Raw genomic sequence first — 13,313 nt, 5'->3', positions numbered from 1 at the left:
GGATCTTTGAGAGTATAATCAGATGATATTATGGTGTTCTTACAGACATCAAGAGTGGCGCTAGACCTTACTCACTTGGGCCCTTTTAGGATAGTAAGGATCCTAGCTCCGTCACTCATGAACTTGTACCACTGATTCTCTTGCTTACCTGTTTAGGCCTGTTTTCTTATCTGTTCAATGGGGCGATGCTTCTTTTTTCACAACACAGTTCTATAAATTAAGAATATATGAAAAGGGTTTGGGAGTGCATGGCCAGCTCAGTCAGTGGAACACACAAGTCTTGCAAGGTCATGAGTTGAAGTCCCACATTGGGTATGGAGCCTACTTTAAAAAAAAAAGCAAAATAGATAAAAATTAGAAGATTAATATTTTACAAAGAAAAAAAGAAAAGAAAAGAGCTTAACCTTAGGGCTTGGCACTTAATGGGGACTTAATAAATTATAGGTACATTATTGTTATTAATTATAAGTAAAACTAATCTTATCATAACTGAATTTCATCATCGACTTTTTCTGGAGGTATTACTGCTATAAATATCTCTTCTTGAGGCATTGTGTATATATAATAGAGACAAAATAAATTATATAGATAGTAAGGATGCTATAAATAGAATATAATAGAGACAATAAGATGATTGACCTTTCAAAAGCATTTTTCATGTACAAAAATCTCATAGGAACCTTATTTCATGGGATGTAGTATGACTGAACATTGGAAAAATTTAAGTAATCAAAGAATATTCTTGAATGAATGAACACTGCTATGAACATCTCACTTTATTTTTTTAAATAACTTTAATTTTTCTTTTTTAATTGTGGCTAAAAAAACACTCACCCAACAATTTCCAAGTGTACCTACTATTGTCGGCCATATGTACATTATGCATAGACAATTCCCTTTTTTAAAAAAATTTTAAATTTTTTATTTAAATTCTAGTTGGTTACCATACAGTGCAATACTTTCAGGAGTAGAATCCAGTGATTCATGACCTCCTGCAACACCTGGTGCCCATTGCAGCAAGTGCCCTCCTTAATGCCCATCCCCCATCTAGCCCATCCCCCCCCCACTTTAAAATGGGGTGCTAATTCAGGTTATGAAGCAGGTGGGATTGTGTCTATAAAAGCGCTCCGTAAATTACAGCGTGGAGGTAAATTATAAGTAATGATGCTATTTTAAAAGATGGGGTAGTTTTACCACAGAAAAGATTTCTTTCCCCCAAATCCTTGGGTTTTCATTTAGGACCCCTCCGTTCAGTTCGGAGGAAGAGCTGGACGGTGATGACGTCCTCCAGGCGTGTGCATCCCCGGACTTGGTTCCTGCACTGTCCTCCAAAAGCAACAGGTGTAGCTTTGGGAAGAACACGGTCAGAAGCGACACGGACTGGACCGAGGGAAGTGAAATCGAGGACTCCGATGTTTCTCCCAAGCCCGCAGGTGAGCTCTGGTCATTGAAAATCCTTCTGGAAATTTTGTTTGGAACAGTGGTTCCCGGGGAGGGGGGGGGCCACCAAGCACTGGGAGGAGAGGCTGAGAAACTGCTCAAGGAAAGGATGGGGCTAACCCAGAAGCCACGGCTGCCTAAGGAAGATGCCCAGGGCTTAGCAGCTAATTGACACTCAGGTGGAAGGAGAGGAAGCAGTTGGGAGTGCCTAGGTATGTTCATTTCCGAGGACTGTAGGATCAAAGTACTACATATCTTGTGGCTTAAAACAGAAATTTCTTGTCTCCATCCTAGAAGCTACAAGGCCAAAATCAAGGGTTGCAAGGCTGGTTCTTTGTGAGGGCCATGAGGAGAAGATCTGGTCTAAGCTTCTGTCCTCAGCTTGGAGGGGACCATCACCCTCTCCCGTTCGTGCATCTGTGTCCAAAATTCCCATTTTTATAAAGACACCAGTGGTACCAGATTCGGGCTCACCCTCATGAACTCACTTGAATTTGATTACGTCTTCAAAGGCCTTCTCCCCAAATAAGGTCACGTTGTGAGATACTGGGGATGAGAACATCATCATATGACCGTGGAGGGACGCAACTAATGCACAAACTGGGCGTCTGTGAAAAGGGCTGCTCTCAGACCCTGGGCCGCCTGGGGAGACGGGTTGGTTCTAAAGGAGCAGAAGAGCCCAGTGTGCGGCTGCTGACCATGTGCTGAAGAGAAATGGGGCTGAAGGGTCATTTCTTAAAAAAAGAAATTCTGTTTAATGTAGTTCAAAAATTATATATTTTAAACATACCAGATATAATTCATTTATTGTATTTTATACAATTTATATTTATATAATTATCATTTTATATAATTATAACTATATAATTATATAAAATTTTTGTTTACATAATTTATATAATTACATAAGATTTATATAATTACATAAGATATAACTAATTAATTTTAAAGTAATATTGTTTTTGAAAATACCCCCATGAATATTCTACTCCTACAGACTACCTCCCTGAAATTAAAGTTTCTGACCACAGCTTGAATGAGACCATCCTTCTTTGATTTCGAATGAAACCTTGGGGTGCCTGGGTGGCTCAGTTCGTTAAGCGACCACCTTCAGCTGAGGTCATGATCCTGGGTTCCTGGGATCGAGTCCCGGATTGGCCTCCCAGCTTGGCGGGGAGTCTGCTTCTCCCTGTGATCTCCTCCCTCTAATGCTGTCTCTCTCTCATTCTCTCTCTCTCAAATGAATGAATGAATTCTTTAAAAAAAAGAACATGTTACTGCTTCCGGCCTAGGGGATCATGATTTTTCTAAAAGGAGTTCTATGTCTTAATGTAACTTTTTTCAAACCCCGAAAGATATCAATTGATTTTAATTTAACAAACATGATGGTGTGTAATGCTCAGACTCTTTCAAAGTCACTTGTTCAAGATATTTTGGGATCGGAAAAGAATTTTTTTAAAAACTGTACCTATTTTCTGTCGGTCACACAGGAACCGCCATTAAAACACTAACCGAAAAAGTTGACAAGACGGTTTCAAATCACAGAAACGTGAATAAGCCAGTGGGTGGGATTAACGTTGCTGAGGCGTTCATCAAAAAAGAGTTAAAAGAAGAACTAAAGGTAAAATCACCCTTGCTCGCTAAACACACAGAGAAATTAATCTTTTAACGAATATACCTTAATAACTGTACTTCTTGTAGCAAAATGTCAAACAAATATTTAGTGGCAGCCGATGAGATGTATACCGTACCTTGTCTGCAGGATGGTTGCATTTCTTTCTGTTCTGTAGAGAATCCAGGATATTGGAACGACAGTGGGTAAGAAGGCATCACGTGCTTCTCAGGCTTTACAGGTTTTCAAACTCCCATCACGTGTCTGGCTTGACGCGGCCAAGTATTAGCGAGTTTGCACCCGGATGCTTGGGACTGGCTAGAACCTGGGCCTCGGCTCCGGGTCCACGGCAGGACCTGACAGTAAGATAGGGACTTTGGGGGGCTTAGCCCCACTTGGGAGCTGAGTGTGCAGAGAAAGGCATCAGGGACACAAGGGCAGAGCCCGAGCTCTCTTCCCAGAGTGGAGGAAAAGCCCCAACACCTTCCCAGCAGCTCCAACCTGAGGTTCAAGGTCAGATTATCCCAGATTACGTAAGAGCTCTTGCCTGTGGACCAGCCCAGCTTTACTGCTACAACGTAGTGTTTCCAAGATTTTCTAAAGTCATGGCCGGTAGAGTAAGTAGTAAACATGGAAATTCCGTGGCAAGAAACAAGGAGGTGGTTCTGTCGTCCTACAAAATGCAGATTTCCAAATCCATTTCCTTGCTCTCCAGAAATCACCAGACATAGAATCTCCGAGGTTCCCCAGCTTCAGATCATCCGGTGTCAGCGGCCCTGTCTGGCCAAGAGAATAACCAAGGGACGCCCGCATGTGCCGCGTCTTTAAGAAACGCTCACGGCTCTCATGCATTTCTGTGCATTTCTTTCAGTGCGCGGACGTGGATGATGACGACTGGGACCTGTCATCCTCAGAGGAGGAAGGATCTCTGGGCAAGAAAACCGGGAGAGAACGGAAGGAACCTCTCCTTGTGAAGAATGAGGCAAATTCAACTCAAGTGCCAAGTGCCTGGGGCACATCTAATCTGAAGGGGCCACATGCAGAAGGTTGGCTGCTCGAGCGCCTTGAAGCGCTGTCCGTTTTCCAGTTACTCGTGTCCTCTTTAAAAATATCTAACGAAGCTGCGTTGAAACAGCATCGGACAGAAACGCTGCTGGTGTAACAAATACCATGTGCTTTGTGCACACTTACTCCTCTTCAGAGTCCTTTCGCCCTGGTGTATTTAATTTGGACCGAAACTCTAGGTGCCTCCTTAGCGCAGTAGGCAGCGCGTCAGTCTCATAATTTGGACCGAAACTCTAGTCTTTAAATTTTAATGTTATTTTTGAAAATGCCCACACAGATACTCTCCCCATGCAGGTGCCTCGCGAAAATTAAAATTTCTGATATTACAGCGGAATGGGGCCATTCTTCTGGCAGTCTTCCTGTGTTAATCTGTTTACATATTAAATGTTTCCCTTTATTTTCTTTGAGGAAAGATTTCTCTTGCAACACTGTAGCCAGTGGGAGGAATTAGAGAGGAGGTCAGGAGCTGACATTGTTTCTGGATGAGTCCCAGGGTCTGGCTAAGTCCAGTAACTTAACTCCCAATATAGTTAATTTTTAAAAATTATAAAATGTGATTTGTAATTTTTGTCAAAGTAATTCTTGCACGTGGTGAAAGGTCATCTAGAAGGGCTTGTCTGCGCCCTTCCCCCGGCTACAGCGCCCGTCCTCGGGTCTGTGTGGCACCCTGAGGTCCACCACATCTCTTGGTAGTAAGTCAGACTACAGATTCCAGGCTCATCAACTTTAGAAATGAACTGGTTTTGTTTTTTTTTTTTTTTTCAAGATTTTTACTTATTTATATGACAGAGAGAGATCACAAGTAGGCAGAAAGGCAGGCAGAGAGAGAGAGGGAAGCAGGCTCCCCGCCGAGCAGAGAGCCTGATGTAGGACTCAATCCAAGGACCCTGAGATCATGACCTGAGCCGAAGGCAGAGGCTTAACCTACTGAGCCACCCAGGCGCCCCGCCCCATCTGTTACTTTAAATTATACGTGCAAACCTCCCTGCCCTTCCCATTTTCAGCGGGATCTCTCGCCACATCACTTTGTAAGATGAGCCATTGCTGCGCCAGCCCTCCAAGTCATCTTTCCTCTCCCCCAGAACGTGAGCCGGGCCTTTGCTTTCTCACGGTGCCCATCACTAGCTTATCTGTGCTTCCTAGTGAAACCCATCGACCCTAGAAAACCCATATCTACCATTTAGTTCCTCCTTGGCTTATTATAATTTTATCCTCCTTTTTTCACACCTGTCACTCAGAGTCAGTAGCAACAACAGAACGTTCCTGAGCGCGGTTAAGGATCCTGACCCTGGGCTGAATACAGAGGAAAGATGCTGAGTGGAAGCCTCTAGACAAGGGTCCCTCATGGTTCCCTGGAGATGTGGCCATTTTCGTGGCCCTGTAGCCTCCTCCAAGCCTGTGGGAGCTGGGGGCGTGGGGATTAGCCAACAGACCTGGACACTGAGCGACAAATGACATGTTTTTACAGGCTCGTCTCATCACTGGAGCTCCTCTTCCTTTTCCTCTCTCTCCCTCCATAGGACTTCAAGACGAATCCAGCACCCTGAAAAGCAGCTTAGTGACGGTGACTGACTGGAGCGACTCTTCAGATGTGTAACCACCGCCTCAGGGGGGTCAAGGTGAAGACACCGGCAGGTTTCCAGCGACCTGCCCACAAGACCCCCACCCCCCGCTCCTGCCTTACAGTATTTCCCACGAGGACACCGAAGCTGATTCCAAGAACAAGGATCTCTTTAACAGCACCTAATTCAGTATCAGAAAACAAAAATTGTCAACAGTATTTTGAAGCATATAGAGGTGTTTGACTTCTGCTGCTTAAAATTAATATGTCATTTGAAGTCATAAAAAGTTTTTTCTTCAGAACGGTACTCTAGTGTTTAAGTGTATTTTTTCGACTAATTTTTAAGTGAATTTTTTTAAACTTATAGCAGGTTTCAGTTTGAATTAAAACTTTTTTTTTTAATATATCTTATGTCCATTTTCACACTGGAAGTGTTTTATTATAAAATTCCATTAATAGGCTTAAAATTGAATTAATGGAATCAGTGAAATCTTAAGAGTAGATTGGTTATTTTTCATATAGAAATAAGTTTAGAATTATAAAAATAGAGCTGGGCTAAGTTAAATACATTTTTCAGAAGTAAGTACACCATACTCCGACTTGAGCCCTTGTAAGCATGTTGTTATTAAACAATTATTTTACAACGTTAAATACCATTTCTGCAGTATAAGCTCTACCTTGGATATTTTATGAATAAAATGTAGCTGTTTTCAATGTCAATTAATTTATCAGTATATGCAAAGGTTGAGTCATTACTGAATTCATACGTGTATGTCGGTTTTTTTACCCACTCTTTTCAAATGCCAACCCATATTATAAAATACCTCAAAACTAATTAGTTCTGTTCTTAACAATTGTCAGTGGTCAGAAAGTTCATATAAGCTGTCTTTTGCATTTCTTTTTTACTTTGTGGTACTATCTGTACTCTGCGACCCCCCCCCAAAGTAACATTTTAACTAACAGTCTGTTGGGTTTTGGATCTCTTTTCAGTTCGCCAACTTTTCAAGTAAAACCCTCCCTTACCTCACTGTGACTGCGGCTGAATTATTAAGGATGAGTTCCGGAGCCAAACTTACCTTGTTGGGAGGTCCGGCTCACCCTGTTAGCTGTGCCACACGACATCCTGATCTGAAGCCACAACCATTTGTGTTTCTGCCCCCTCCCCCACCTCCCCCAAGGGTCCTTTTCACTTGTCCACTTGCACATTTTAAGCACTTCCCACAGGGGCCGTTTTATGGAAATGCACTCACTTTCTATGTAAGCACTTTAATAAATGCCAAATCAAATTTCCATATAGGAGGACAGAGGTAAGCAACACACCAGAGCCACACCGTGCCTGAGAAGGCACACAGGCCAGTGGACTCATTCAGTCACTTTTCCAACAGATATTTATTGAAGTATGTGGGTCTATTTTGCGTTTTGGGTTTTTTTTAAGATTTTTTTTTATTTGAGACAGAGTCAGAGCGAGTGCATGAGCAGGGGGAGGGATAGAGGGAGAGGGGAAGCAAACTCCCTGCTGAGTGGGGAGCCTGACGTGGGACCCAATCCCCGGACCCTGAGATCATGACCCAAGCCCAGACCCAACTGACTGAGCCACCCAGGCACCCCTATTTTGCTTTTTTAACATGCATCATTTGCTCATTTAATCAGAACAACTTTGGGAAACGGTATTTATCATAATCCTCATCCTGAAGGTGTGAGAAATGTAGAATTATTAAGTAATTTGCCCAAAGCCATACAACTAGATAGTGACAAGAGCAAGCTTTACTCGGGTCTCTGTGCTCTGCGTCTCTGCTCCCAGTGGAAAGGGGTGCGGAAATGGGATGAACTCTGCTATGCAAACCCAGTATTTAAATTAAGTCGCCCCATCTGTGTTGCAAAAGCCACTCCTTGAACTCCTCTCTTTCAACCTACCATGCTGTCCTCGGAGATGTGGTTCCTTCCAGTTGTCTTTGCATCCTGTGTTTCCCTTCACCCATACTCAGCTAACACGCTTGTGGTTCCCAACAGAGCTTTTCTGTGTTTTCACCACCCCCTCCTCTCCCTAAATTCTTCAGGAGCTAGAACACTTCAATACAATCTAAACATTACCTTTAGTACCTTCAGCACAGCTCTGAAATAAAAAGCTTGGTTCTAAACACACACCCATAAAATCCTGCCCCCCACATTGGCCTGTAGCACCTAATACCCCCTTGTGGCTTTCATTGCATTTGTATCCCTAGAAGAGATATTTACAAATATTATATATATAGTATATATCTTATATTCATATTTATTTTAATTATATATTACATGTTTATATATTTTCACATATATTTCTACATATATATGTATATATGTAATACAAAGATGATTTTCTTAGTAACAAACTTGTTCATTTCCTCTTCTTCCCACTGAGCATCTTCCGAATAACGTGATTTTTCCCTTTTAAGTCTTTAACGCTGTTCAGAGACCACTGGGGCAACTTACATGCCCTGAAAAATGGTAGGTCTCTCCATTACCCAGAGTGGCTGTGCACACAGGGCCCGAGAGACACGCCGGAACTCACCCATCACTGTGAGCAAGGCAGGTGCCACGCAGGCTCTGGAACCTTCCCCAGAGTCAACCATGACCAGCGTCTCTAGCCAGGTTCATGCTGACGCTTCAGCCCTGAATCTGCTTTCTGTATCAGAGAAGCCTAAAGCTGTTCTTTAAGGTGGACGTGCCAGGCAATGTCCTGGCCCCATTAGCCTTTCCTTGAGCGGTCACTGCAACTCACACTGGTGACAAACAGGTGTAAGAAACTGGAAGTCGTCGCGACACAACCAGTAACCTGTCCATTCAACCCAAACATCTTTTGAGGAACAGCCTCAGACTTCCCCCACACTGTTCGTAAGATACCACTCCTTACACACCTTCTGTTTAATATAGGAAGGAAGAGAAACCAGGAATGGGGACAAAGGATGCCACGTCTGAATGATCAAGAAGGCTCCGTTACACATACTTGATCCGCTGGTGCTAAATTCTTCTCATGTTCTATAAATGTACAAAATATGTACAAATCCTGTAAATAACCTGTTTATTTTTTTATAGAAAGCCACAACAGAAAATGATTAGAATATTGACATCCACACAATCAGCAAATTCTCCAAATTCATGTTTTAAAAATAGTTTGGATGTGAATTAGAGGAGGGCCTCGAGGAGGGGGATCATTCTGTGAACAGTTCACTTTTACAATAACTCGAGACAGCTCGCAGCAGTGCTCTTTTCAGACGTACGCATTTTTATCAAACTGTTTGGAGGGGTTTGTGGTTTTAAAATCTCCTTCTGCTCCATGATACTTTGTCCGAGAAGACAGGACGGACGTGGCCCCGTTGTAGGAGTATCCCATCCTGCAAGGCAAAACATAGTCTGGCAGATCCTCGTGTACACGGAGAGCAGAAACCATCACCCCCTGCTTCTGTCCCAGCAGTTTCAGACCTTCCCTGATGACTCTGAGTGGGCTTTCTCTCTTCCTCTCTCTCGACACCACTCCCCACCCACCCAACTGTCTCACTGTCATTTCTGAACAGTTAGTGCGAATTCAGCAGAAACTCGGGGCTTGTTCGTCTGCTCAGTTTTTCTCTTTTAAAACCCATCTTCCTGGACCCTGGGGATCGGAAGGACCTTCGTCAGGATTCTCTATGTGAAAGTGATGAGGCTTTTAATTATATATTAATTATAAAATATAATATATATAATATACAAATTATAATTATATATAAATTATAAAAACGGTGAAGTTTATGCAGGAAGCCCTATCGTTCTGCTCACAGAAATGGCTCTGGAGTGTAAGAAGGTAGAGCTCTGGGTTTTTTTTTTGTTTTTGTTTTTTAAATTAACTTTAACTGTATATTTATTCTATTCACTGTATTGATTTTAGTTAATATTATCTTCACTATATGTCCCAAACTTTTACCAATCCTAGTTTTTGGACATTTCTGAGAATCGTGTGAACAATCTCACTTGCCCCACCTGGAATAATTTTAACAGGTCATTCCTGTCTCTTTTCCATACCTGGGAGGTTTGTTGTTGTCAGATATTGAAAAGCAAAATATGACTCCACCAATGATGCAGAGCGAGGCTCCTGCCCATCCGATAAACAGAGCAGCTCCTAATTCGTACCTGCGAGGGAGTGCGTACAGGTGTTATGGTGGACTTATTTGGGGCATAAACAGTGTTTAAGACCAATGAGCCAAGATTGCCTAAATGCTCATCGCAAACGTTTGCTACCGCAGCTTGTACAGGAAGTACCAACACCTTGTATCTGTATAACGCTTTAAACTTCCCTCGACGTGTTTTTCTAGCCACCTCTTGATTGTATCTTCCTGACTTCCCGAAAGGAAGAAGAGGTGATCCCTGCAGGCAAAGCAGAAGCAAAGCCAGCTGAGGAGCCCAGGCCTCCCGGCTCAGCTGGTACCTTCTCTCTGGGCCCGTCTGAAGCTCACAGAATGTTCCATCAAACTGGTCCCCTGCGCAGGGTAAATTATTTCGCAGAGTCCGGTCAGAAAACGGCGGGTTCCCTTTGCTTTCAGTTTAATTCAATTCAATAAACATTTCTTTGCAAATCATGTACGAGGTGTTGAAGGATGGCAGAATACGCCACCCCCAAACAGGCCACTGGGGCATGAGGGTTATTTTGAGCTGAAGGCAGCAGCAGAGAAGCAGATACCAGAAAAGCTCTCCGCCCCTCCCCGTTTGTCTTAAAGCAGGACATCGATTTGTAAAGATGTCCCTCCCAGCCCCCCTACCCTGCCTAGCAGGAAGGACAGAAGTTAATCACCAGAAACAACAGTACACTGGGGGGAGGGGAGCACACAAAGACACCAGGGGGATCTTCATAACAAACTCAACTAACCAACCATATCTTCCATTAGTTCCCCCATAGATCTGCCTTCCCAGTCTGCTGCTCCAGTAGGTCAAAGTCCTTTTCTCTGGTCTTGTCACCTCTCTCTGAGCTTACTGTTCTTTTATTTAGATACCATATAAGCCCAAGTTCTAACCAGCCCTTTGAGTTACTCATCACTGAGGACTCCTACATGTCTCCATGATGTGCGTGTTAACCAACTCTATTTTTTTCTGGTTAATCTGTCTTTTGTCAGTCTAATTTATAGGGTGCAGCTAAGAACCCAGGAGAGTGTGTGGGGGGGAGAAAGTTAAGTTCTTCCTCCTCTATAGAGCCCATACAAAGTAAGTGCTAGATACAGCACTATCTTGCTTATCACCACAATCTAGTGGGAGATAAATACAAAATAACATCATTTAGCAACAGATTGCCATCTGGCTATCCACAGCACTCTGCTGATGCCTCAAGCATCTTTGCCTCAATGCAAAGATCCACCCAATACACAAGTCAACTCCTGCACTGGGCAGGTCCCCACACAAAGACACAAATGATGCTATGGAGAACAAAAAAGGAAATTACTTTTTGCTGTGGAGGACTAAAGGAAATCCTTTTAAGGGAGGAGCACTCACCCAGAAAAACAAATAAGGAATGACAAAAGTATACCAAAGTATTAGGGCTGTGTGTTTTCATGTTTGCCTATCCTTATTCTGACGAATAGGGATTTTTTTAAATAAAGAAGTGATTCTCAAGTTTTTTTGGCCCATAGATTTCTGTCTCAAGGCAACAACTGATGGACGCTACTCTCAACCTAATGGGGATAAAAAGAAGTGGAGACCCCAAGTGGAAGGGGTCTCTTTTGGTCACGCAGAATCTGCAGAAGAGCTGAGACAGGAAAGTCAGAAGTGAGGGTGACAAGGGCCAAGGCAGGGCTAAGGCAGGCTCCCTCCACAGCCAGTCCCCTGAGCCAGGCGTGGCGGGTCAGGCTTAGGTCTCAAGGCCATACTGCGCCATTGAGAGCAGGAGGCATGTCCTGCCTGGGCCCATCCTGAGTTTTGCCTCGTCTATTTCTACATGCCGTGTCACGGGTCTGAACTCCTGACTGGGCAGGGGTAGGCTCTCTGGTGTGAGTCACAGCAGTGAGGGAAGAATGGCCCCGACTGCCAGCTGGGAGAAGTTAGGAGCAACACTCACTGAAGGTTAGGAATGTTGGGTCTAACTTGCTCATTTGCAGATCTGGCTACGGTGGTATTTTCACAGCCTGCATTCGCTGCCGCGGGGTCCCTTCTTTTCTCACTCTTGTGTTGCCTTTTCTGGGAAACCCAGGGGGTCACTGAAGCAAGGAAGAGCCTCAGCAGAACAACCAGGGGGTAAGACCTCACCCTGTAGTAGAGCACCAACTATGTTCTGGAAACCAAGAAATTCTCCACATGCTCTCAGGAACAGAAGATTGCTGTAAAGGGGAACAAAACACCCTCAAACTGCACACAAAAACTGGCCCCAAAGGACTCAGATGCACTGGTTAAAAGAGCTGGCCAGGCCAAGAGCGTGAAGTCCACAGTTCTGTGAAAGATGCCTTCATTAAACGATATCCTGAATTTCCACAATCAGCCCTTTTACAATGTCTGAACACAATCATGAACATAAAAAAAGAAGAATGCCTTCCAGGTTGTTAAGTGCAGGTCATCCAACCTCTTTAAAACATCTGAAAGTCCTAGGGAGCCCAGATGGCACACTCGGTTGAGTGTCTGACTCTTGGTTCCCGCTCAGGTCATGGCTTCAAGGTCACGAGACTGACCCCATGTCAGGCTCTGCACTCCAAGTGGAGTCTGCTTGACATTCTTTCCCTCTCCCTCCCCGTCTGCCCTTCCACGTGTGCGCATGCTCTCTCTCAAAATAAATAAGTAAAATCTTAAAATGAAGAAACAAACAAAATTCTGCACGTGCTATGGTAGTAAGCTGGAGCCAAGCGCCCCCTGTCATGCTGTCACTATAAAGACAGTCACAAGTGAGCACACTGAACATTTCTACTTGGAGGACATTATCATGGGATTACTGTTCAATGATACTTTCTGTTTTTCTCTCTTTTTTGTCCTCCTAGAGTTCAGACAGTCTTCACTCCTGAAACTATGCCTTAATATTACTCTTCGTGCAACTACCCCCTGAAGCTACAGCCAGAGGTTTTTCTTAAAAAAATATTTAGATTTCTAAAATAGGATTCCAGTGCTGGCTACCACGATTGGTTAAAAACAAACTTCTAATTATTAATAATAGTCAGTCAATGGCAATGGTGATAGAAATCATAAACCATGGCTCAGCACTGTGAATTCACTCAAAGGAGCACGCAAACGTGTATACAGTGTTGTCACAAATCAGAAGATAAATTACTCAGGTGGGCCAAATGTCAGGACATGCCTTTATATTCATTTACGCTCATCTGGAAACTTCCTGAGGAATCATGGGTTTGTCTTAGGCTAAAAACTGGTTCGTGTATTCCTATTTTTAAATATACTTTCATTTTTCTTTAAGTCTGTAGATATAGACTCTATTCCAAGAAAAATTTCATTTCCACTGAGTTCCTTGTGAGTTCTGTCAGAGACAAACAATAAATAGTACCAGCTCAGAGCGGAAGTCTCTGAGAGACTCCATGTCTACACCAGCAATTTTTAACAAGCTGGCTTTTGTGACTTGGTCCTTTCTCTCGCAGAGACTTTTTCTTCTTCCTTCTGCGAAAAGACACGTAGAACTGACTAACTCAGCAGGGACTCAAATTC

General features: G+C 43.4%; 2 protein-coding genes across 8 annotated transcripts in view; one reads left to right on the top strand and one right to left on the bottom strand.

Moving 5' to 3' along the window:
• The window catches only part of DZIP1 (DAZ interacting zinc finger protein 1), a 54,085-nt gene extending 43,859 nt beyond the window's left edge, over positions 1 to 10,226 (top strand). For 4 of the 5 annotated variants that reach the window (XM_047720248.1, XM_047720247.1, XM_047720249.1 and 1 more), the window contains 4 exons: positions 1,240 to 1,433; positions 2,931 to 3,061; positions 3,924 to 4,098; positions 5,638 to 6,711. In XM_047720248.1, coding sequence (XP_047576204.1) covers positions 1,240 to 1,433; positions 2,931 to 3,061; positions 3,924 to 4,098; positions 5,638 to 5,714 — 577 coding nt within the window. In that variant the 3' untranslated portion in view covers positions 5,715 to 6,711. Of the gene's footprint in view, positions 1 to 1,239; positions 1,434 to 2,930; positions 3,062 to 3,923; positions 4,099 to 5,637; positions 6,712 to 10,039 lie in introns of those variants that run through there. The other variant, XM_047720246.1, reaches the window with a different exon arrangement.
• The window catches only part of CLDN10 (claudin 10), a 125,672-nt gene continuing 121,078 nt past the window's right edge, over positions 8,720 to 13,313 (bottom strand). For all 3 annotated transcript variants that reach the window (XM_047720251.1, XM_047720252.1, XM_047720250.1), the window contains exons 4-5: positions 9,714 to 9,821; positions 8,720 to 9,049 (exon numbers count right to left, since the gene is read on the bottom strand). In XM_047720251.1, coding sequence (XP_047576207.1) covers positions 8,926 to 9,049; positions 9,714 to 9,821 — 232 coding nt within the window. In that variant the 3' untranslated portion in view covers positions 8,720 to 8,925. The remainder of the gene's footprint in view (positions 9,050 to 9,713; positions 9,822 to 13,313) is intronic.

This window comes from Lutra lutra, chromosome 3 (assembly GCF_902655055.1).
Source record: "Lutra lutra chromosome 3, mLutLut1.2, whole genome shotgun sequence".
In the NCBI taxonomy this organism is placed as follows: domain Eukaryota; kingdom Metazoa; phylum Chordata; class Mammalia; order Carnivora; family Mustelidae; genus Lutra; species Lutra lutra.
Note: the sequence above shows the minus strand (reverse complement) of the source record. Positions and strands in the feature narration are given on the sequence as shown.